This window comes from Brachycentrus maculatus, unplaced genomic scaffold (genome assembly GCF_059751285.1).
Source record: "Brachycentrus maculatus isolate JH-2025_06_01 unplaced genomic scaffold, ASM5975128v1 h1tg000714l, whole genome shotgun sequence".
Lineage (NCBI taxonomy): Eukaryota > Metazoa > Arthropoda > Insecta > Trichoptera > Brachycentridae > Brachycentrus > Brachycentrus maculatus.
In genome coordinates this window covers 16,352-42,788 of record NW_028281445.1, presented here as the reverse complement: position 1 = coordinate 42,788, position 26,437 = coordinate 16,352, and the positions used below count along the sequence as shown (strand labels likewise).

At 31.4% G+C, this 26,437-nt stretch overlaps 1 protein-coding gene across 8 annotated transcripts; it reads right to left on the bottom strand.

Moving 5' to 3' along the window:
• Positions 1-939: 939 nt before the first annotated feature.
• Positions 940-26,094, bottom strand: LOC148300443 (protein quick-to-court-like). 8 transcript variants are annotated; one of them, XM_088274746.1, is made up of 6 exons: positions 25,981-26,094; positions 10,496-10,751; positions 5,246-6,364; positions 5,060-5,155; positions 3,602-3,694; positions 940-1,853 (listed from the first exon to the last, which is right to left on the bottom strand). In XM_088274746.1, the coding sequence occupies exons 2-6, from the start codon at positions 10,721-10,723 to the stop codon at positions 1,650-1,652; spliced, it is 1,740 nt and encodes a 579-aa protein (XP_088130872.1). In that variant the 5' UTR covers positions 10,724-10,751; positions 25,981-26,094; the 3' UTR covers positions 940-1,649. The 8 variants fall into 8 exon arrangements, with proteins under 8 accessions (XP_088130872.1, XP_088130878.1, XP_088130877.1 ...); XM_088274748.1 differs by having other exon boundaries at positions 1,571-1,853; positions 10,496-10,748; XM_088274747.1 differs by lacking the exon at positions 25,981-26,094 and adding an exon at positions 16,971-17,259 and having other exon boundaries at positions 1,571-1,853.
• Positions 26,095-26,437: the final 343 nt, after the last annotated feature.

Here is a 26,437-nt window from a genome sequence, read left to right as displayed (position 1 = left end):
AATGCTTTCTGTCATCCGCGAATTTTACAGCGATCTGTTCATTGTCGGTTTTTTGTCATAATTCATAGTAGCCAAAATCAGTCAATTACTGTCATTATGTCATGTTTCGTTATTTTTGTTTGTATCATGGTGGCTTAAGGAAAAACGACATTTCTGTAATGTTGCCGGGTTGGCAATTCTCGTTACATAAATGGTAGCCAGGTTGTAATTCTGGAAGTACCAGATGGTCCGTCACATGCATTTGCCAAGTTGTTCTTGTGTGTAGAAGCAATAACAAGTAAAAACTTTAATTTACAACTAAAATCTTTTTATTAAATTTACTAAATAAATTACTGAGTAATCCTTAACTACCTTATAGCTTTTTAAGTTTAATCTTTGGTAACAAAGTTTAAACATCTTTATGGAAAACCAAAATAAAATTTATTTGGTGATTATTATTATTAACATTAAAATAAAATATATAGGAACCGAATTTCCATACCTATACTCTTGAAAAAGGCACCCAAGTTTTTAAAAACTGGACCGGTTTTTATTTTTACCAAACTTACGTTTATACAATGGACGATTTCTTAATTATGGTTTATAAATTATCTAAGTATATTTTTATATCTAGCCTGTTTATATTTTTTATAAGTTGCAGACATTCTGGGACAATGGTTAATGAAATTATCATGAAAAATGCTACCCACTGCTTACTCCGGGCAAATAAATGATTGGCTAAGTTTGTCTTGAAGGTCCCTGGAGCTTTCACCTTCATTAAATTTTCTCCTTTAACTATTATCTGCATCCAATTGTGCACAGGGCACTGTATTGCACCTTTACAGTGTTATATTGAACGTTTATTTTATGAAGGCAAGGTGATCAGTCTTGCGCTTCAGGTGCCAGTCCAGGGTAATGATATTGGGAATCAAACACGGGACCTTCAGCACCAGTAAAATATTTTTTTTTTCATGAAAAATATATAATAGGAAAATAATAGGACATTAAAGAAATTACAAGAATAAAATCAAAATGAGTAATAGAAATTACTCATCGGGAATATTATATATATGTAATATGTTTTGAAATAAAAAAATAAAATATAATGGAAGATATTAGTGCTTTGAAGGATACTGAACACATGACATTGTATTGTCAAAAATTTTAAATTGTCCAAAATATCACATTGATTAACGGCATTAATTCAACGTGGTAAAAAATTATGATAGATTGCTAATATACAAAATTGTAATGTGACATCACAAAATTGCAGTTAAAGATTCAATCCTTGTGAGATTATATTGCTACATTTTATGTAATTATATAAGGGATATAAATAAAAATAAATATGATGGATCAAATAATTTGCGTAGAAGTACGAATAAGAGATCCACAAAATATTTTTTGCCAAATTCACTAGCCTTAAAAGTACATAGTATGTATTTATATGCATCTACTTCTGTTTTCATCTCATTTGTAGTTCTAGCAATATGAGTATTTACTCATATAACGTTTCTGGTAGCGGTGGGGGTTGGTATGGACCCAGAGCACCGAAAATGTGTTTTGTATAGATATTAACCGCCATTGCTAACATTAATGTTACATGGGAAGGGAAAGGGTTAAGATTGCCACTATGTAAATGCTACATAATCTTTGAGTTTTGCATCTAATTATGAATGCCGCGCTCTTTGGATATTTTCCTTTTCTTTGTCGGAGAATCCTAGAATACTTTCAATAGCATTGAGATGCCCTTGATGGTTTTCTCTGTCTGTCAAAAAGTAGTAGATAGCTGATTTCAGGAATTGGAGCGTCACTTCCGGGTCTACACTTCGTCTTGATCCTTCTTGCGCTTCAACAATGCGTTTGTACATCGCCTGTAATCATTTATAAATCAATCAGTTTTAAATCCTCGTGTTATAATATAATAATACATGTTACATCGCCAAAACTAGGGTGCACTAAATTTCTTAGATTTTCTCAGTTGATGCTGATAGGTGGTAAAAACGCACCAGACAATTATTTCCTGCTGACCTTTCAAGCTACATAGCTACATACCGGAATGTAATTTCAAATGTTGGCCAGTGATATACATAGTATGAAATTGTTTTCAAAATATAACTAACTGTATCACTGGCCATGCACCATCAGCATATTGTCACAATTTGTGAAATCTACATAATGTAGATTAGGGATACATCTTTTAATGGATACCTAATATGTTAAACTGTGTTCCGTTTATAAAAGAAAATTGTGTAACTACAGTTGTATTGACCGGTATATAATTTATTAGTCTGGTTCTGCCACAGCTATATATATAAGGAAAAATAAAAATAATGCTAAATACAGATGTTAAACGTCACATACATTTCTCTATGTAAAAATGGGTTACAATTTTTCATAATTTTTGTACCAAAACCAATGAAAAAAAAAGAAACACATGAGTCTTGTAAAATTTTATAAAAAAACCATTCCCCTAAATTATATAAAAATAAAAATATGACAACTACTTAATACTAATAACTATTAAGTACTTAGTTAATTAGGACTTCTGTATTCTAGGCAGCGTAAAACCTCATATTTCTCAAAATTTAATATTTTGTTTTTAAATTTAACCATGTTATTTTATAAAGTAAAAAAATGTAAAACCTCATATTTCTCAAAATTTAATATTTTATTTTTAAATTTAACCATGTTATTTTATAAAGTAAAAAAATGTTTTCCTATTGGAATATTATGCCCGAGTTACATACATTCTAAGATTGCAGTAAAATAATAGACATAAAAATTCTTGATTGGATGGTGTTTAATATTTTCACAGAAATATTTTACTTGGGTGCGATTTTATTTATTGCATACTTAATACTAAAGTGTTTATTGATAATGTGCATGTAAAAAAAGTATATATTATTGGTGTTTAAAATAATATCCTATTTTATATAATAAAATTATGATTCTGTGTATCTTAGTTTGAAAGAAGTCCGTAAAATGGCTTAGTACCAATAAATTATAATTTCACTTACCTCTCCCTTCCTAGTAAAATATATATCCATGTAACAGATCCGGTCGCGGTGGCAGCTGATATAACAAAGTATGTTTTTGGCTCTCTGCGACTATTATCAGCCGACATTGCGACCAAAAATGTTCTATGGGTATTTATTTTTCTTTCCAGCAGTTAAATAGAAATTCCTGCTTAGTAAAATGTTAAGTAGTAACTTATACCTAAAACTCTTAAGCGAGCATGCTTGTTTTATTTTTATGTACAGTTTCTACAGTAAGCAGTAATGATTTTTCAATATTTCTTTTCTTCTTTTAATGCAGCGCTTAACAACTGAGTTTTGCTTTCTTCACATATTTTAAATATGTGACAATATATGACAATAATTAACCTTCAGAATCCAACGATTTTTTTTCAAAAGAGGCTGTTTCTTAAAGTCGTGTTTGAAGATAAAACAAATATTTTGTGAAAAATCTAAATGCTTTTTAACAATGTGCAATATGCTACCATGCGTTAGTGCGTATAATACACCGATGATAAATGAAAAAAGACAAGTTTTGTTAGGATAAAAAAGAAGCTAAGAAAATATAATGCTTTTTTGTTGTTTAATTCACAGCAACATCCCACCTTTCGAGCGCCTAGAACCCAAAGAGAAACAGCCTCCTTTGCACTTAGAAGTATTTGTGATTTTGACGTACGCTCCGGCGAGTAGGTTACATCCTGTAAAATACTTGGGTGTTATGGTTATGACTGACTACATTTCATTTTATTAATCTCCCCACTACCCGTTGAATCCATGTTTATGTTGTCCATACAAACCGATATCCCTTATTAAATATCTACTAATTACATTTATTATTATGCCAACACTGAAACCTGAATATTAAGATATTTGTTAATTACGTGTAATGTCAATGTATTTTATAGAAAAACTCGTTAATTCAGAAGGGAGATTAGAATATAAATCAAATCAGTAAATTGTCGAAACAAAATTCATATTTTCTATGACTGACTACATTTTATTTTATTAATCTTCCCACTACCCGTTGAATTCCATGTTTATGTTGTCCATACAAACCGATATCCCTTATTAAATACTAATTACATTTATTATTATGCCAACACTGAAACTTGAATATTAAGATATTTGTAAATTACGTGTAATGTCAATGTATTTTATAGAAAAACTCGTTAATTCAGAAGGGAGATTAGAACATAAATCAAATTAGCAAATTGTCGAAACAAAATTCATATTTTCAGTAATTATTTCATTGATAAACTGTTCGGTAATGTTTCCAAAGTAATTTGTATTTTCTGTTGACGAAATAACGAAAACATTTAATGATATCGTAAATTTAAAATCATTTGGAAAAACGATATTTTCACCATATTTTTATCACATATTCTTTTACAATTTTCGGACGAATATTTTTCCAAACATAAAACAAATATTTTTTGGAATCGTCGAATGTTTTGTACGAAGAAGTTGGAAAGACCAATCTTTTTTCCTTCGAAATAAAGCGAAATTTGAATTTCGATTAAATGAGCTATTGCTTATACAGGTAACAGATTAATTATTTTTTTTACACTTTTATCACCAATAGTTTCAAAGTTTGATAATCAAAAGTCTATCTAATATGTAGCAGCAACGATATCCAAAGGCAAACTGTATTATCTGTATTTAATGTTAGAACTAGAATGCCTTATTTAAAATATTCTAAATATTTTCACTCTGAAACATAATTTTAAATAAACATCCGTATTATAAGATAGTAACATCGCGTCAGTCTCTAACTATTTAAAGTAATATTAGTTGTAATTATTTAAAAATACATAATTTAAAGTACCCCATTTGTAATATAAATTTAATTATGCTAACCCGTATAACATTTTAGGGAAGGCCGAATGGTCGCAGAGTCCCAAGAGATGTGTACTGTGACCGTAGCATATGGCCATATATGTTACATGGGTTAAAGAAAAAGAAAGCAAAATTTGGATTTTTAATGAGAAAGTAATATTTCATTATTTCATTCTATTTTTAATCATCAGTATCTAAGAAAATAATTTATTTATATTGAAACTTACCCTTAAATTGTCCAATTCACGCTGTGTGATTTGTAACTCTTGTAACAATTCAGGAACTGATACTCGGCTTTGTGGAGTGTGGGAGAGCTCCAGTACCTTTAATGTAATATTGTATAAAGAAAAATCATAATGAAGACATTTATATAAAAAATACGTATATCAATTTTTTATTTAAAAAAGACTAACCTGACTAGCTTGTTCGAACTGAGCAGCTTGTTGACCTTTGGTGTACATGTGAAGGTACATTTTGTGATGTTTATCTTCTTGTTCCGCCAATTGCTTGCTTACTTCTTCCAAACGTTTTTCTAATTCTCTGATGCGTTCCTTCGCTTGCTCATAATCTGGCATGATCCCACAATATCGAGTGTTAACGTCGGCCAACTTTTGCAAGATCGCTTCTACTCTATCATTATGGAGAGTTTTCATTTCCTGGGTTTCATCCATCTGTCTCCTCGTAATGTCTTCTATTTTCTTTTCATATATGTGAATCAGTTTTCTTCTTTCGTCTTCTCTATCCAAGTTATCTGTGCTACAAGCTTTGTCTTGCAAATTAGTCGCCATCGAATCTTTGGAGTGTACGGATGAGTTAGACAAATCTTCAAAATGGCCGGAATCAGCGAGAGAGCTATGCAGATCGCTTAAATTATAACTACAAGAAGGCATTTGGTTATTTTTGAAATCTACAGTGTCATTTTTATACTCGGAATTTGATTTCAATGGACCGTCGTCTGTTAAATCGGCAACATTTTCGCAATCTGGAGTTGCGATTTCTTCACCCGCAAGTTCTTTGACAGTTACAGCATCGCTCGAATTGGATTTATCGTCGGGTGAAATAAGAGAAGCTTTGTAAAGCCTCAGTTCCACGACTTCTTTGGTCAGTCTAAATATATCGCTGTCTTTTTTTTCCAAGTCAAGTTTGGCTTGATTCAGCAGAGCTTTGAGTCTTCTGATTTGTCGTTGAGCTCTCTGGGTGGGAGTGAGATATTCTTCTCCAGTTTGACCTGCGTGTGCCGAACAATGTACTACATATTTCATTTTTCTGCCGCTGAACGTTGTTCCGTTGCGCGCCACATAGGCATGGTCGCAGGACGCCGTGGTCGCCCTGCTGCTGTAGCTGTGGAGCGAGTCCATGTCGTCATCCATCTGATGGTCTGTCTGGTCTTCGGGGGAGCCTGGTGGTGTTACAGGCGGCGCGGTATTGCGATTCGGTGGCAGGGAACAAAGACATGTTTTTGTGGTCACGGGGGATTTTACTGGAGTTTTGGCAGATTTGTATTTGTGATTCGGTTGTGACAGACTCAGCGACTGAAAAAAAGAACTCTGGGGTTTTATGCAAATAGTTTACACACCATCTATTTATCATTTTAATTCGAAAACATGTTTGCATTTTTATCAAAGTTTATTGGGTAAAAAAATGTTAGTTTTTCAAAAATCTAAAATGTCGTCAAGTTTTTCACCGATTGCTTTGACGACACAACGTTCTATATATGTGTATATATATATATATATATATATATATATATATATATATATATATATATATATATATATTTATAAATATATATATATATATATAAATATATATATATATATATAAATATATATATATATATATATATATATATATATATATATATATATATATATATATATATATATATATATATATATATATATATATATATATATATATATATATATATATATATATATATATATATATATATATATATATATATATATATATATATATATATATATATATATATATATATATATATATATATATATTCCTGTAATCTAAATACCTCAGCAATGATGGTACATATTTTCATGAATTTCAAAGAAGCATTTTTAGTAGAAAATTAACAAATAAGAAATTAAGCTGAGAGCAAAGCCTATCGAACCAAATGATTTTGTAAAATTACCAACCACATATAAAAAACAACAAAAAAACTATCGTACAATCGAAAAGCGTGTCTCCAAATATTATGTTCATTAGGCATCTGATTTCGTCAAAAATTATATGTAGGTACCTTAAGGTTTTCATTACGTTTTCCAAAAGATAAAAATGAATATGCACCTTGTAAATGTATGTGTGTTTCATCTAAATAAAGTAATAAAATAGGTCGTAGAACAAAGGTTGTGGAATTCTTGAACAAGAGACATATTCAAGAAGGTCGGTTCTATTTTTGTACATTTAAAGTAACGTCTTGAGTGGAGAGACGAACAAAGAAAGTACACGAAGTACCTACTCGGAAACTTCTTAATTTTTAATCTAAAAAAACATTATTGTTTGCTATAAAACATGTATTACAGTATGTGAGCTTAAACATAGAACTTTAAGACGGAGCTACAAGCCAACACAAATTTATACATATTAAAATTAAGTATTTTTGAGAGATTGGAGTTTAATATAACAAGGATCTCTTTTCTTCTATGTACTTTTACTGATTGAAATCGAACCACACTTATAAACCTTATTATTTGTATGTTACTCGATGGAAGTGGCTTTAAACTTGACGCATGAACATTTGCACAATAAAGATATCGTGGATTCGTAATCTTGACATAGAGACAACATATCTTCGATGGTTTCGAAACGGTGAGTAAATAATACATCATAACTTTAATAAAAGGTAAGTTTATAAGCTACCTATAGGGACAATAAGTTTTGCTCTGTATTTATTAGGATTAGTACAAAACCACATAAAAACATTTTAAAAACTACCTAAAATAACTATTATCCCACAAAACCGTACAGATCATCAGTCTTATATTTTTTTTTGTCAGATTACAAAAATGTAACGTCAAAGCATATAAAATACCTGGTGATGGATTACAGAGCAGTCGAAATGCACAAATTTATTAAATATAAAAAAATAGTAAAATATTTTTATTTAAATAAGAGATGAGAAAAAATATGCAAGTAAATAAACACAATTTTTATTTCCTCCTGTAAAAATTGGTTCCTGTAGGATAATAGGTATTGCAGTTTGATCATAAATATGTTACTTAAGACCCCTGCATGTAAAACTATTTTTTTATTATTTAAAAAATAAATTAAACACTTGTATTAAACCACTTAATGAATTTTATTATTTATACACGACTACTTTCGACAATTAACAGATGTTTTCATGTACAGGTGAAAATTTAAACAAAAATAAAAATAAAAATAAAAATTAAAAAACAATCAACATGCCAATCCACAAAAATAATGCCAAATTAATGAATTAAAATATTTTTCAAATTGTACTTAAGAAAACTATTAAAATTAAATAATATTCCTTAATAAAAAATCCAATTAGTTTGTATATACATATTACACTACTCTGATATAATGTGAGATGTGAGACGCAATCTACAATATAATAAAACCAAAACAAATTCCATTTAATGAGGTCAGGTACATCACGAAATACAAAACAATTCAATTTCTGCAGAAACGTGTTGTAACTCGTAATTACAATACGATCTGAAAATATATGTGTCAAACAAAAGCATTATTTCTGTTTTTTTTGGGTTTATGGTTTTTTTTATATCATGAGAAATCTGAAATAAAAAAAAATGTATTTTTACATTGACCAAACAATTTTATAAAAGTGTTTGTCTTATTGTAGGTACAATTGATGTTTTTTTTTAATCTAGTGAGAGAAAATTCAATTTGACAAACACTAATGGATGAATGAAAATGAATTTGGTTAATAAAATGCCATACTTAATTGGTTTTTGTTGTAATTTTTATGACATCTGAATTTCCAAACCAGTACCAAGTTTTGCAAGATAAAATCAGAATCTGTGGTTCCTTTTCTGTTCAAAACCTCTCCCTGTTGTCACGCGTAAAATATGTACAAATTTGCCAAAAATAGTCCAATAAAAGGTTTTTGAAATCCTTATAACCTACCCGTTTGACAATGCCTTCTGGCTTTGCCTGTTGTAGCATTGGTGTCATAATTTTGTCTTCCGAATGACGGTTGTTTTGCGACTCAACGCTTGCGATCTAAAAAAAGAAAATGGTTGTCGACTTTGGAATTCCAAAAACTTTTTGTATTCCCGAATCGGCATCTGTTAACACTTATCTCGTATATTACCTTTGGAAATGTTTCGGGAATGTCCCTCTTTGAACCTTCCACTTACGTGACATTTACTTATACTCGTACATAGTAAAATTATTTTATTAACAAACAAAAAATTCCAAACATGTACGGTAAAATTAAAATTTTTCAGTGTTCGGGAGTCAGTTTTTTTGATATGATAAAAACATACAGCTGTACGTTTATTGTTACATTACCTTGGAACACCTGAGAAATCATTAAAAAAAATTCTGATAAAAAATATCTATTTGAATGCCTGAAGATATATATTATATTTTAACATTCAATTTCGTCTTATCACAATTTCAGGAATTTTAGCGATTTGTATTTTCATGAAAGGGCAAATATATTTTTTTGTATGCATGGTAGACCGGAATGGAGAAGGTGTCATTTTTGCTGAAAACTAATCCACAAGATCCACAGAATAATAAATTGGTATTTTACTTTATTTTTATCTCGATTTTCTATTTAATTTCCATACCTTATCCATTTTTTTCATTCAAACTGTGTCATGTATATATATTTTTTGACAAATGTCTATTTGATATTTATTTTCCGTTCTTTTTACTATTGTGTTTATTACATATTACAATAATTTTATAAATTTTGTTGATAAGTATAATAATTACCTATTGTAAATGAGTTTAAAGACCCGGATTTAAAGTAAGTTAAAATGTAGGGAACCTAGAGTTCGACAACATATCACAATCCTGATTTGTTTAGGAATAAATGGGAGGTAGGTGGCAGGAGAATATATTGTATTTTGAACGTTGCTAACCCACTTTTGTTGATAACTTTACGATTAACGAGGAAAACGTAGACGGGAAAATATACAGATTTTACCACAAAATGATTGCCGAATCAATTAATGATAAAATGTAGGAATATACAGTTCGACAACAAATCACAATCCTGATTCTTGAGGAATGGAGGGGAGGCAGGCGGTAGACAAATATATTGTATTTTGAACCTTGCTAACCCACTTTTGTTTGTGACTTTACGATTAACGAGAAAAACGCAGACCCTGGTACAAAGTATATTAAAATGTTAATTTACTTTATACCAGAAGTGGTAGGCGGTAGGCAAATATATTGTATTTTGAACCCTGCTCACCCACATTCGTTGATGACTTTACGATTAACGAGGAAAACGTAGACCCTGGTATAAAGAATATTAAAATGTTAATATACTTTATACCAGGAGTGGTAGGTAGCAGGCAAAAATAGTGTCTTTTGAACGTAGTTAACCTACTTTCGTTGATGATTACGATTGACAATGTGAACGTAATAAAGTAGGAATGTATGGTATGGTACAATAGATCGGTGACGTTTGTACTCACTAGACTGCGCTGCCTGGCGGTCATCTGGCCGCGGTGGGGGCTCTCCGAGGACTCGCGGGACTCCGTGATGGGCGGGAAGGGCCCGCCGGGGCCCACGGGGGACGCCTCGAGACTGCGGCCCTCCCCGCGCAGGCGCAGCGAGGCGGAGCGGCGGAAAGGCCCGACGGGGATTCGGGAGAGCTCGGCCTCGTCGGGGGTGCGCGCGCCGCGACCGCCCTTGCTCGACATGACTGCGGGCGGGAAACTCGACGGGCTACTGCGGAAAATTCAAATGGGGTTACTACCTTGTTTTTCGTAACAGTTACCTATTTGATTACATTGTAGTAGTTCCTACTATCGACCTCTTCCCGGCAAAATATCTTAAGGGGATATTCGCAAACACAGAATTCATTCGCCGGGTGACCACCGGAGAGGTCACATGAAAAAATTATTTTTATATATTTTTTCCATTATAATTCACTACCTTTCAATAACTTTTATCCAAAACCATATCATTATTTCGAACAAAAACTTGTTTTTTCAATGCAAAAACGGTGTTTTAAGAAAATAATTAATTACGTAAAATGTTACTCAGATTTAGAGAAAAATTAAATTGTGACCTAACGAATACTGGGCCTCAAGGGTAAAAATCTTTATCCATCTCCGTGGTGTAATAGTAAGCGTGTTTAGATACCGTGCTGGAGGTACCAGGTCAATTCACAGGGGGGTTTATATATTTATAATATTTATTTAATAAATATTTATTTTTTATTATCCTGGACTGGTCTCTGAAGCGCAGGAGTGATCACCTTGCCTTCATGTAAGTAACGATCAAGATAACACTTCGTCAATATGATGCAGTACCGTATGCACCATCGGGTTCACCGTTTTCTGATGAAAACGGTATCATTAAGAAGGTTCAATAAATCTTCAGAAGTTTTGAATATTAATTTTTCAAAATCAGAGCGGACAATGTTTTTTTTCATATAAGTATTATGCTTTTGATATTATTTTCTCGTAAATTCTTATTTTTATCAAAAGAAAACTTGGATTGGAAAATAGCTATTCTCTTGAATATTTTCTTTATTGCTATTCATATTTTAATTCAGTATGAAATATGACCATCTTTCGTGTTGTCGTTTATGTGAATTTAATTTATCAATTTTTGAACCTCTTAAATGTCAAAATTAATGTTACGATTTTTTTATTGAAATGTAAATATGAACTGAATATGATGTGAAAGAAAAAACTCACAACATTACTTAAAACTGATAAAATCTGGCGACCTCCACAAATTATGTCAACTTGCGTTATCATTGATTTCTGCGCCAATTAAATTTAAACAAATGTGAAATAAAGCCTTCAAATGTGAAATATTCCACAGAAACGCGCAGTTTACAGTTTTAAAAATATAATATATATATTTCAAATATATGTATTTGAAATAAGGTTATTTGATCAGCTTAATAGTTCGTGTTACGTTCTTTTTGTTTAATCAGCGTTTTTAAACTAATATTTGACGAGCATATTGTACATCTGCTGTTCGCATTATGTCAATATGCGGTAAAATTATTTTAATGTCACAAAAGCAGATTTATAATGCCTCTATCAAATCATTCAGGTCAGATTTTTTTAATGATTTAAGATAAGGACATAATAAATAACTATAACCTACAATGGAGACAAAATATCTGTGTTTTTTTGTGATCGTTAGACGCGTGACTAGGTTTTGAATGATAAAATAATAGAATAAGCTCGACGAGGATTTATGTGTGACGAAGCGTATCGTAGTTTCCGTTTATTCGGTTGAATAATAACAATGGCCAACAATGATTTGAACTGAAATTTTGATGACTGATTTGAACTAAGTTAATCGTTCTTATTCAAAGTATATATGGTGGCAAGCTATCTCGTCAAGTTTTGATGTTACAGTCATATTATTTTTTGTATGGACCCCATACGCTGAAATAAATCAAAATAACATTGTATTAATTTGATGCAGTGTCCTATGCACCACCGGGTGTGCATAAAGTTTAGTAGTTAATTATTTATATATTAAATAAAAGCAATTAAATATATAGATGATGATAATAAAATTGATGTTAACAATACTTCAGACAGTAAAACAGAATTTGATCAATTGATTCGGCAGTTACTTTGTGGTAAAATTTATCCATTTTTCATTTACGTTTTACTTGGTGTTTGAAAACGATACGGAATGTATCGAAACATGTGTCATAATAGATTTTGAGAAATAGTGGTATTCACCAAGTAAAACTTAAAATTTATAATATAAAAGTTTGCTTAAAAGTACAACCTTTTTTCTTCATATTTTATTATTATTCATTCATTCAAACCCTTATCCGCACCCCAATGGTGCATGTGGCACTTCGTCATATAAACGCAGTGTTATCTTGATCGTTTACACATGAAGGAAAGGTGATCAGCCCTCCGCTTCAGGTACCAGTCCAGGGTAATATTGAATAAATATTACAGTGAAAAAATCACTTTAATTTATTTTACCCCCCCTGGGAATCGAACCCGGGACCTCCAGAACGGTAGCCGAGCGTGCTGACCATTACACTACGGAGGCGGTTATAATAATTTGATCAATTGATTCGGCAGTTACTTCGTGGTAAAATATATCCATTTTTAATTTACGTTTTACTTGGTGTTTGAAAACGATACGGAATGCATCGAAACATGTGTCATAATAGATTTTGAGAAATAGTGGTATTCACCAAGTAAAGTACAACCTTTTTTCTTCATATTTTATTATTAAGTGTAGATAAATAAGTATTTACCTATTCACGTTATGACCTTGGCGATTTACAATTGTTTTTGTTAATACAATCACTACTTCAAATTATAGTTTGAGCTTATTACGAAGAATTTGAAACAAATTTCCTACATTTTGATAATGATTTCATAAGTTGAAGTTTAACCACAAAACACTTATGTATGAAATTATCTCGCCCACCACTTCCGTGAAAAAATTCCATGCCAGTGTAAAAATGTAACTATAAACAAACCATCACGTCGCTTCTCCGCAGAGGTAGGCCGATAAAACAGATTTCCACACCAACCTGACTTTGCAAACTTTCTTCGCCTCTTCCACATTCATGCAGAAAGGGCTTATCTCATTCTAGCATTATTTTCTTTTATCATCACCCGCACATTCGTCGAAAAGATCGCATTTCGACTGCTTTCAGTCTGCTTTCATCCTTCTTTGCCCAACTCTATGCTTCAATTTCACACATTAGGGTTGGATCCAGGACTCCATTGTGCACTGTCATTTAAGCTTTCGCTGAAATATTTATTATTTGCGGTAACTGATTTTAGTTCACCATTTACTTTGTTCCCAGCATTCACTCTCCTTTCTATATCAATTTTTCCATTCCTAGAAAACGTACTTCCCAAACATACGAAATCATGTACCTGTAACAAAATTTCCCCATTTTTTTATTGATTTTTTTTTACAAAATACATATTTAAATAATACAAAATATTTGGTAAATATACATTTTTTTTTAAATATAACGTTTCTACTTCTCTAATAATGTAGATACTTGTGTTTAGAGAGGGAGTTAGTTATTATTTTTTAATAAACAAAGTAAATTAAAAATAAAATAAAAATATTCCTTAGTATGGAGTCTAGGTAGGGGTGAGTGGTGAGTCCTATATATTTTTTAAATTTAGTTTTAAAGGTTTGATAATTTTTTATACTACTATTTACTACTAATTTTTATAAAGATCTACATTAATCTGTTTCAAAAACCATATTTTAAAATTTTGTCAACATGCATCAACAAATAATTTTTCTTGCACACATACACTTTTTTAGACCAGCTCCTGCAGGACTCTCTACCATCAACAAGACACAGCATCGTCAGCATGCAAAAAGCAACTGACAGTGAAATCGATTAAAAATATGGCGAGGAATATAGAAGAGAAACATTTTTAAACATCCAAGATAGGTAAAATACGAGTACTTTTCTCTTAGTAATCCTGAAATATAATGTAATTTATTATACCCAATAAAACCTATATAATTTGACACGCATTGGTAGCCTTATTACTGTATTTGCGGTTAAAATATCTAATTTAAAATTACACTCATAACGACGAAACATACTCGTATCTACGTATGTACGAATAACTACGGATTAAATCACGAACATGTTGGATAAAAACTATAATTTCATTATACAATGTATGTGTAATGATCGTAAGAATAAAAAGTTTATACGTATTTTATGTCAGTATTCATTATTATTTAAATGTTTATATTTTTACCGTTTTTACAAAAATGAAATATATAATTTTCTTTTTTATTGAAGTCCAAAGGTGAATGCTGAATGTTTTATCATCTGTGAGAACGTAAATAGTTAAATTATTGATACTGGTAAAATGCAAGCACGCATGTTAATAAAATCATTAACATATTATTCGTAGAATATCGTGTTTATTAGCAAAATTTTAAAATGACTCTTCCCTAAACGGAATCTATACATCTAAGACATCTATGAAGCCATGGAATTTAAGACATTTCGCTCACTCCTTTCAAGAACGTCATATTTCAAAAAACTTAATTTTTCAGGAGAACGTTTTTAAAGTTTAAAAATATAATACAATGTATTAAAAATAAATATCAAGCCACTTACTGAACTTTTTACTGTACAACAGATATTTTGAGGTAAAACCTGAAGGTTTTTTCTCCATTTGAAAAATATTTAGTATTTAAAAAAAAAAAAAACAATACATTTTCTTCAAAATGCAAAAACAACACTTTCTGCCCTGTAGCGGGTAAATATTAAGTTAAAAATATGCCTCTTTTTCTGGGATACAGTACATTTTCTGGACATTCCGAAAAACATGTACAACTAAAAATTGTCGATTTTTGATTTATGACGTTCTTGAAAGGAGTGAGCGATTTGTAAAGCTACCTGATAAATCATATAGCTGAATCATATAGATGTCATTTTTTATGACTTTACTATAATTATCTGAAATCAATTCATTTAACTAACCTTACTTAACACAACTAATTTAAAAAAAAACGTTTTTTTACAACATTTTAAGTATGTCCAAATACTTGTTCACAAATCTTTTCATCTCATTAATAGATGTCTCTAGTAATGTTCTAGTGATTCAAGAACAACGTTTCGAAATTGGTATATATGTATATATAGAACTTCCAAGAATTTGAGTATTGTGGTTGTCAATAATGGGTAGAATTGGTGCATGTTACACGTGTGTAAAGTGAACCAGCCTATGAAGGTCGTCAGCCGCGTAAATGCCCAGACTTCTATATTCTTCTTCATCTTTGATGAGATGTCAATTTTTTTGAATGTGTAGTTTGTACAAACGTTAACATAAAACACATAACATTACCATTAAATCCAACTTATTTAATATATAGCATGACTACTATCATACTGAAGCATGTTAGACGTATCTATAAATATAAAACAAGTTAAGACATTATATGGGAAGATTAATCTGATAAGCCTTTATAGTAAAACACTGTATAAAGGAAAGTATTTTTACACTTAAATATTTATTTTTATACCCTGGACTGGTGCCTAAAGCGTAAGATTGATTATTTACGATCTTCCTTCATATGTTTACGATCTTCCTTCATATATTTACGATCAGCTTAACATTGGATCAATTTGATGCAGTGTCCTATGCACTATTGGGCGTGGATTAGGGTAGAAGAGATATATATAAATGTACATGTATATATATATATATATATATATATATATATATATATATATATATATATATATACATATATATATATATATATATATACATATATATATATATATATATATATATATATATATATATATATACATATATATATATATATATATATATATATTTATATATATATATATATATATATATATATATATATATATATATATATATATATATATATATATATATATATATATATATATATATATATATATATATATATATATATATATATATATATATATATATATATATATATATATATATATATATATATATATTTATATACATACAAATACACACCTATACACTTAAATTTTATGTCAAGGAGTATTGAGTAGATAAGACTTTGATAACATAACATACAAGCATTCGTGTATCTACAACACAACATTTAAAAAAAAAGTAATCCAATGTTCTCAATGTATTACGTTAGTCATTTTAATATAATACACGTATTTATGTACTTTTGGTTATTTAAACAATAAGTTTGAAATTGTGTTTTAGCTTAAAAAAATTATACTTTGCGCAGGCAAAAAATACAAATCTATTGTTATTTTGTACCTGCTAGTCATCATTTCCAGGAATACGATTGTGTACAATCAATATATAAAAACAGCCACGTGCGCATGAAGTTGTCTTCAACTCACAAAACATTATAATTGTTTTAAAAGTACATGCGCTTTGTTTTTGTTAGTAAACACTAAAATAATGTAATATTTACGTATAAGTTCAGAAGACCAATCAGGATACTGAAGAGGATTAAATTTTTTTTTGGTGTATATCACTTCACGCAAGTCTTAATTTAATAATAGTGTATATGTGTAGTGTTTTAAAAGTAAAGATAAGCTGACACACCGACAGTAGTAATCGGATCAAATTTTGCGAACAGTTTTGCGACGTCGTGCCACGAACAGCAAACGTGTGCGACTGTCCGAAAAAATCGAAAGTGGAGCTGATTACAGCTGTTACGTAAGATCGATTCAGTTGCGCCCAGCTAGTGACTGGTGACTACCGACTATCTCTCATAATGGGGCGGACGTTACCAATAAACGTTTTTCATTTACCCTTCAAACTGCGAAAGTGCTGTTGCCATTTGAAAACACGATTGCAATAAAATCAATCAAATCAAAATATGGCCAGCGCATGCTACGCGAATTGCAGCACAAGGCGTAACGGGGTTTCTCACCCCGAGTGAAAATCGAGCATTTCTCACTCTTACATAATACTACGTAGTACAATTTTCCCATCGACCCCAGAGCACTGAACTCGTAGGGGATTTTTTACTCGGTGGAATACTTTACTTGCTTTATCATTCATGTCTTGTTGTGATAGTATGCGAGTTTTCCGGAAAACATTATCGATCGCTCTAGTTTTCCATTTTCTTTTTCGTACTGATGTTTTAGCATGTTTTTAGCATACTTAAAATGCGGTCGAGAAAGATAACGGACGATTTTGATATGACAATGGAAATAAATATAGAATATTTTACGAATATGTCACGATATTTAAAAAACAGGCGGTTTTAATACCTTCTTTAAAAAGACTCCCACGATTAATAAAAACTTTATAAAAGCAAAAAAAATGTGTATTACTGTTAATTTAATTTAACAAATGGGAAATTTAGTTATGTTTTGAATGAATATAATCTTTCTGGTGAAATTTTAAATACCAAAAAACTTCGTTTTATTGACCATGAAGTTCGATATTGGCTAATTTCATTACGATAGTAGTCTTGTTAGCCTAATTGAATAAGTACCTGACCAGTAATCAAATGACCCGGGTTTGAATTCTGTATCACGACAACTATTTTTATTGTGATGTGTTGGAATTAGTTGTGATTTTTTATTTTTTATTTGCCCCTCTTCATAGTGAAGTGTTAAGCACGTCAGCACACAGGGAAGTCTGGAAGTTCGGAGGTTCCGGGTTCGATTCCCAGAGGGTCAAATAAATATTGGGCTATTTTCATTGTCAAAATTATATCACATTTTACCCTGGGCTTGATGAAGAAGCGCAGGATGGATCACCTTGTTTAATGCAATAATCGATCAAGATAACACTGCGTCGATACGATGTAGTATCGTATGCGTCATCGGGCGCAGATAAGGATTTAAAAAATAATCATAATATTTTTCTAACTTGATTTAATATAAAGATATTTGCTTCAATAGAAAGAATATGGTATGATACAGTTTATAGCCAATCACCATGCATGTTCTGTCGATTCTACTGTGCGGAAAGTGTATGTACATACATTCTTTGAACGAAATCAAATTATAAGTAGCACAATTGTGCTTGTAATACATGTAATATTTATGCATTCATTTGTAATGGTGTGGATGTCTAGATTCATACTGTACTCTACCTTCATAGTAGTATGCGGGTAACGTACCTCCAGTTCATATCATTACCGCTATAAGTGGTACCGGAATAAACTGATTTATGATAGATACAACACAAAATCTCTTGTTACGAGTGCAATACTCTTAACTGCCTTTGGTTTCCGAGTTAATTTTAATTTTTAATGTTAATGTTTATTTTTAGAGTTAAAAATTCCATAAATAAAAACTCTATGCTGGTTGACTGAACAGTTGAGTAACGAATCGCAAGGAGTTATAATAATTATTTTCTTTATTTTCTACACACAAATGATGTTTTATTGGTACCACTTAGGAATCGCGATGAGAGGTGGCCAAATGAACGATATTTTTTCATGTATCTATTTAACGTACGTTACAAAAAATACATCGATATGTGTATCTAACATACCTTATGTTATTTTATTTTATATACCCTTTCTTATGATTTTTTTACTATATCGCTAATATTATTTGTTGGATTATTTAAAAGAGAAAAATAAACATTGTTTTTACTGATATTTAATTTCCACTGTTCTAAAAATCAAAGACTCTTCGATTTTATACCTTTTTTATGGGTACGTCTATTATTTTTATTTTCAAATATTGTACCACTTTATAATCTGTTAAGATCGCTAATGTTTAAGACTATAACTCTAAGTGGAGCAAATCGAACAAAAATTTGGACTCGAAAATATTTGGTATTTTATAAATAATGGAAGTTATCTGAAACCGTTACAAAAATTAATATTTTATTTTTTATTGGTGTTATTAATTGATCTAAAACTAGCAACATTTTGTAATTCAATTTAATTATACACATTTGCAATATGCTTGATACCGTAAATATTTGGTAAAATATGAAATGTAAATCCTCTTTTGCAACGAAATTCTTAAACTATGTTTTTTTTGTAATAAAGGAGAATTAAAAAAAGTTTTTCGTTTGTTGATTAGATGTTCGACTGTAAAACTGGCGTCACGGGTTCGATTCCACCAGTTGCAAAATAAATTTAAGAATTGTATTATTTTTAATTGGTCTGGATATTTTTATGTATTTGCATGCCTACCTTCACTATCCTACCTGCAGACAATCTTCTGAATTAGAGGCTTTGCGGTTTATTCCTTAAAATAAATCCTAAAACAATAAAATTATTCAGAAAACGTTTTTATTATTGTGAAGAAAATAAATCAAGGGTAATAATTTAAATGCGTTACATAGTTTTGAAAATATACATATTTTATTCACAGGAATAACCCGCAAAGCCCCTATTATTAGAGGCTAGTCTACATATATAAGATTTAGGGTAAAGAAAGTAAATGCGGAAATACACCACAGACACCCATACCAATTGAAAATCAATATATTTTTTAATTCATTTTTCAAGTGGCAGGAATCGAACTCGCGATGCTAGTTTCGCTGTAGAGCGTCTACCCGATTACGCAACGGCGCCTGTATGCACTAATTCGGAATATATATGTATTATAATTTTTCGAGGTATTTTATAATTTTTATTCGTGTAGATATGCCAGTGCAACATGCCACAAAACACAACATCAGGCATTCGAGAAAGGTAAAGAAACTTTATTAATAACAATTCATTCTTCCGCGTCTTTTGTGAATGTACGTTTATGGTCTTCGAGTTAACGGTATTGTATGCACGGTAAACGTATAATGTACAGCAAATAACATTGTGTACCTAGCATAACTTCTGTCTGGTGTAGACTAACTGTGAGAATAAACTATGAAGAAACGAGATAAAGGCACCATTGACTGTACTTATTCCCATTTCCATTGAATAACAGAAAAATTGTTTTATTATTATTCTACGAGCACAAGTCCTCATTATCTGCTGGTTATGTAGTCTTTATGTAGTCCGCCTCCATAGTGTAATGGTCAGCACGCTCGACTATCATTCTGGAGGTCCCGGGTTCGATTCCCAGGGGGGGTCAAATAAATATAAGTGATTTTTTCACTCTAATATTTATTCAATATCACCCTGGACTGGTGATGGACGGGATGGATACCTGAAGCGGATGGCTGATCACCTTTCCTTCATGTGTTAACGATCAAGATAACACTGCATTTGTATACAGTGCCCTATGCACCATTGGGGTGCGGATAACGGTTTGATGATGATGATGATGTAGTCTTTCGGTATGGACATTTAAAGTCAGTTGTATGATATATTTTACATCATTTAAGAAATGATTTATTACAATTATCGTAATACCATAATTATTTTTTTTTAAATTACATGTTTCTCACAAATGTATAGAGAAATATAATTTTCGTAGATTTTTTGAAAAAAAAAATAAATGAAGGTTTATCAACAAATCGTCCTGAAGAGATTTGAAAATTGAGGGGAAGTTTGTACGGGTTCGATATGCAACCCTGAGTACTATAGCGATTCCTAATATTCTCAATATTCTAAGTGTGCCCGAATTTTTTATCACAAATTATGGATTTGCTCAACTTTGGAGTTCGACTAGTCGAGTTTCGAGAAATATATATGTTTTTATATTAATATTATGTTACCTCCACCTCCGTCCGTATTGTCCACCTCCGTAGTGTAATGGTCAGCACGCTCAGCTACCGTTCTGGAGGTCCCGGGTTCGATTTCCAGGGGGGGGAGTCAAATTAATATAAGAGATTTTTTCACTATAATATTTATTTAATATTACCCTGGACTCAAGCGGAGGGCTGATCACCTTTCCTTCATGCGTTAACGATGAAGATAACACTACGTTTATATGATGCAGTGCTTTATACACCATTTGGGTACGGGTAAGGGTTCGAAGAAGAATATCATATAAATAAATTAAAATTGTATAAATGAGTTCAAAGGGGTAAAAATTCAGAATTTGTGAACAAAGGTTTGGACATCAAACATATTGCAATAAATTAATGTAATAAATAAGTTTCTCCCTTTTATGTAAAGGTGTTGTTGGTGGTTAAAATTGAGTTTTTGCTTATAAAATATTTTTTGCAATAAATCGACAATATGAGGAGCGTAAAGTGAATGCGGAAGTACCGGTTTGTTTCACTTTGCGGTAAACACCGCAAAATATTGAAATCGTGTAAAAGTTATTGGCAGAATCTTTATGAAACTATTTGGCTGAAAAGGCACAGCTAAAATCTCCATCAATTATTGACTTTCTTTTCCTTCTTATGATACCTATCAGTACACAAGTAACGCATAGAGCACTGCATTGGATTGACGCCATTGACTGGTTACATTGATCACTTTATACACTGTGTAACATTCATCATTCTACTCACGATTTACAACCACATTACTTAAATTATTTTGAAAAGTTCTTTTGAGAAAAATAACTGTTTTTTTCGTTGTTAACATTTATGGTTGGAATGAAACTAAAAAGTATTTTGTTAACTTTCATGTAAGATGTATTTAATATTCTTCTCGAAACATTTTACATACTAGGAGACGCCTGAAAATTGCATTTTAAATTTTTATTAAACTTGTACAGTTATTATTAAACCATATCCGCTCCCTAGGTGGAGCATATGGAGTCCACAAACTGTCTCCAGGCTTTTCTGTCGGCTGCCAGCTCCCTTGCATCCTCCCAAGTCAGATCCGCGTCCCGAAGTTCTGACGAGAACTGCCGACGAATTGTCAGCAGTGGTCGTTCCGGGCGGCGCGAACCTGATGCCTTGTAAAACAGACAAGCATGATTAAGGCTCTCAGGAGGCATGCGGAGTACATGGCCAAGCCAACTGAATCGCCTTTTCTTGACGACAGTTGTGACCAAGATTTGCTGTGTCCTACGCCTTATCTCTTCATTCCTCACAAAGTCAAACCAACGCACGCCTAAAATTCTCCGCAGACACCTATTCTCAAAGCTCAGTACACGGCTGCTCTGGGCCCTTGTAAGGTACCATGTTTAACAGCCGTATAAGAGAACAGGAGCAATGCAGGCATTGTATAGGCGGCATTTGATCTTCACCGAGTACAGTTAACTCCCCTACAACGTTGACATATGTCAGATACTCCTTTATCTTAGGGAATTTTATAAGGGGTTAATGTTTTGAATTGTGTTTTTACATTTTAACTAGCGGAAATTACTGTCATGGGTCATTGAATATTTGAATACAATTTGAAAATATTAACATCCCCAAAATATCCCCTCCGATAACGCGGAACCTATTTCAGCGTTATAAGGGGGTTTACTCTATTTTTTAAATCAAATGTAAATTTGACGCTGGCAGGCAACCAAATATTTTTGCTACTGCAAGTCCGCACCCAAGTAATAACGCAATTCTGATGGTTATTTTAATAACAAATTATAATTAAATCGCGGTGAATACCGTATTTTGGTGAAGTAATGAAGATTATGACGTCACGGGGTCATTCACTCTACCCATTTAATATAAGGCTGTCTGCACACTTGCGGAAAATCACGGAATGAACAAAAAATCTAAGATGCATTTTGATAACGTTTTGATTTTTTTTAGAGTCTTTTTATGAAATATGATATAAGCATCATAGGCACAGTACTAACTTTACTTATAACCCTAATCCGCACCCAATGGTGCATGGGGCACTGCATCGAATTGACGCAGTGTTATCTTGATCATTACTTACATGAAGGCAAGGTAATCACTCTTGTGCTTCAGGAACCAGTCTAGGGTAATATTTAATAAATATAACAGTGCAAAATCACTAATATTTACTTTCACCCCCCTGGGAATCGAACCCGGGACCTCCAGCACGGTAGCTAAACACGCTGACCATCGCACCACGGACAGCACAATACATCTGTTATTTATCAAGTTTTATGAATATCTAAAGAATTACGCCTTCATAGTGTAATGGTCATACCAGGCTACCGTATTAGAGGTTTCGGGTAGGATTCCCAGAGGGGGTCAGATAAATATAAGTGATTTTTTTGCTGTAATATGTATTCAATATTACCCTGAGCCGAAGTGGACGGCTGATCCTATTTTCATCATGTGATAACGATCAAGATACCTCTGCGTTTATATGATGCAGTGCCTTATGCACCATCAGGTGTGGATAAGGGTTTGAAGATAAAGGAGAAAGATTGATGAATATTCTGAATTATAATGATAAATATTTAATAAAATATTTATCTAGGTCAATAAAAGGAGAGTTTTTGTCCTAAATGCATTTTTGGCTGATGCATTCATTCTTATATAGGTCAAACCTCAAGGGTAGGTGGGAAATCAAAGATCTTCATGCCTTTTGAGAATTGTAAAGAAAACTTTATTTCAATTTGTATTCTACTTATAGAATATTGAAATAAAACTTTAGAATAGAAAATATTCGAATTCCGGATGAATATTTTCCTTCGCATGTCAGCAAGTAAAGGTTATCGTTAAAATGAAGGAATTTCCGCTGAAGAAAAAATATAAAAGACAAAATATTTTTTAATTACGATATAGTAAAAATATTACTGTAATGATATTTGCATCTCAATTAATTCGTGAAATTATCATTTATTATATGCATGACTTTAGTATTATTGTTGTGCAATATGGTAAAGTTATACGTGAAAGTGTAATCTTTAAAATAATAACTCAATTGTTGAACATATTTGTTTCGTAATAGAAATGATGTTTCTTCTTTGTTCTTTTTTCGCACGAGCTTTTCAATATTCTTCTTTACCCTAAATAAAATCGAAATCCATCAAAATTTCAACTAATACGCGAAAAAAATCCAACAAAAGTGTATATATAATTACTTAAAAAATTCATGTAATATGGATGTTCAAAAATGGGCAGAGTGGTGAACTCTAAGTTGTGGAATGTTCAGACTTCCATCTTCTTTCGTATAAAAATGATAAGTAATAATTCCAATAAGTTGAGACACCTAAAATCAGGGTTTTTTTTCTTCTTCATGTAACGTGGTGGAACGGCATTCAGACACCTTTTTTTACAGTAAATAAAAAAAAAATCATTTACATAAAACAATGTTTGTGCTTACGTAATTACAATTTATATTTATATAAACCGTAAAAATGATAAAAAATGGTATTGTAATAAATATTTCAATAATATTTAAATTAATTTTCATAAAGTAAAAAGCTTGACATGAAGTGAGTTTCGGGACCTTTTTTTGTTTAAAAAAAGCCCTGCCTATTCTAAATATGTTTCTATCAGAGTTCACAAGTGCATATTACTAACACCATGCATTACTTTTGTACGAAACGGATTGTAAAACAAGGCCGGACTGTAGTAGGCCTTTTTGTAAAAGTTGTAACGTATTGTGTAATGTTACACCCCTTAGGTTTACATGGATATACAATAGAAACACCTGAGAATGTGTTTACAAGGTTCACTTTGGATGAAAACATCTGTATCTTTTTTTTCTTGTCATAAAAAGGAATAACCCGCTAAGTCTCTGTTATTTGAGTCTGCAGGTAGAAAAGTAAGACTAGGGAAGGTAGATATGAAAAATACATCGCAAATACCAAGACCAATATTGGTCTTGGTATTTGCGTTTTATTTTCAATAAAGTAATGTTTTTTTATTAAAAATAAATATTTCTCTAATTCGTAAATTTTGGTATGATTTCATTAATTGATTCGGCAGTCACTTTGTGGTAAAATCTATCCATTTTTAATTTAAGTTTTACTTAGTAAATACCACTATTAGTGGTATTCGCTAAGTACAACTTAAATTTAAAATAGTAAAATATGTTTTAAATAAAAATAAATTAAGTCAAGTTGAAAATATTATTAGTTACAAATCTTTAATTTGAAAAATACAACTGTTTTATTCCTTGGAAAAATGTTTTGGAAAAAACAAATTTATTATGATAATCTGTTAGGATGAAAAAAGGTTTTCAATCGATTGTACATGTATTTGATTTTAATAAATAATTTGATTCAACAAATTTTCAGTCAATATTTTCCTGTTCAGAAATGAAGAGGAATATTATCTGATATGTAAGCCAAAGACAAAATATTTTAATAATAATTTCAACTTACTGAAGATACGATTACACATAATTTTATAATTATTTCATACATAAACAATTTGTAATTAATATACAAAAATAATAATAAAAAAATGTCCAAAAGCGAGTAAGAATATAGTCACGCTTAGAAATAACATTTATAGTAATTGAAAAATAAAGCAATGAACGTTGAAATTAGATCGGAATAGATAATCGAATAATGCATGGAAAATATGTAAATAATTACTATCGTTATAAAAATGAAGCGCAAATTGTGAACTGCACGAATTCAAGATAAATAAAACTTTCAGCTGACGTAACGAAATGTTTTGCAACAACCGGTAACGCGAAAGTGTCTCATTTTATTTTGCAACTTTTCAAAGATTTTAACTATAACGGATTACGGAAGAGAGACGGTAGATTAAGGGATGCTTACCAGGTAAGAGGGAGCGAGGAACATGCCGCACTAGAGCAGGTATACAAGCGCAGATGCAGTACGGACCAAAGTGCACTATTTGTATTGCCTGTGCGGCTCTCGGCTGAACACTGCGCTCGGTAATGCCAGCGAAGCAGCCGACTCCGTCGAGCGTGACAGTATCGGTTTTTGCTTTTCTATCGCTTTCCCAGACGATAATTCGCCACTCAAATTACACGATAAGCGTACAAATTAGTTGAGAAATATTAAATGCATAATGAAATGATTCTAAAATCACCTCGGTCGACATGCAGTGAGAGTGCGTCCACCGGCGCAATCGATGATGAACTGTTTCATGAGGGTTGAAAGGGTGGGAATGAAAGGCGCTAGGGGAGTTGCGGATTGAGGGATGGAATTTAGTAGACAAGAGGGTGCTCGAATTATTCAAACTCCATATATGTATCTACATAACATACAT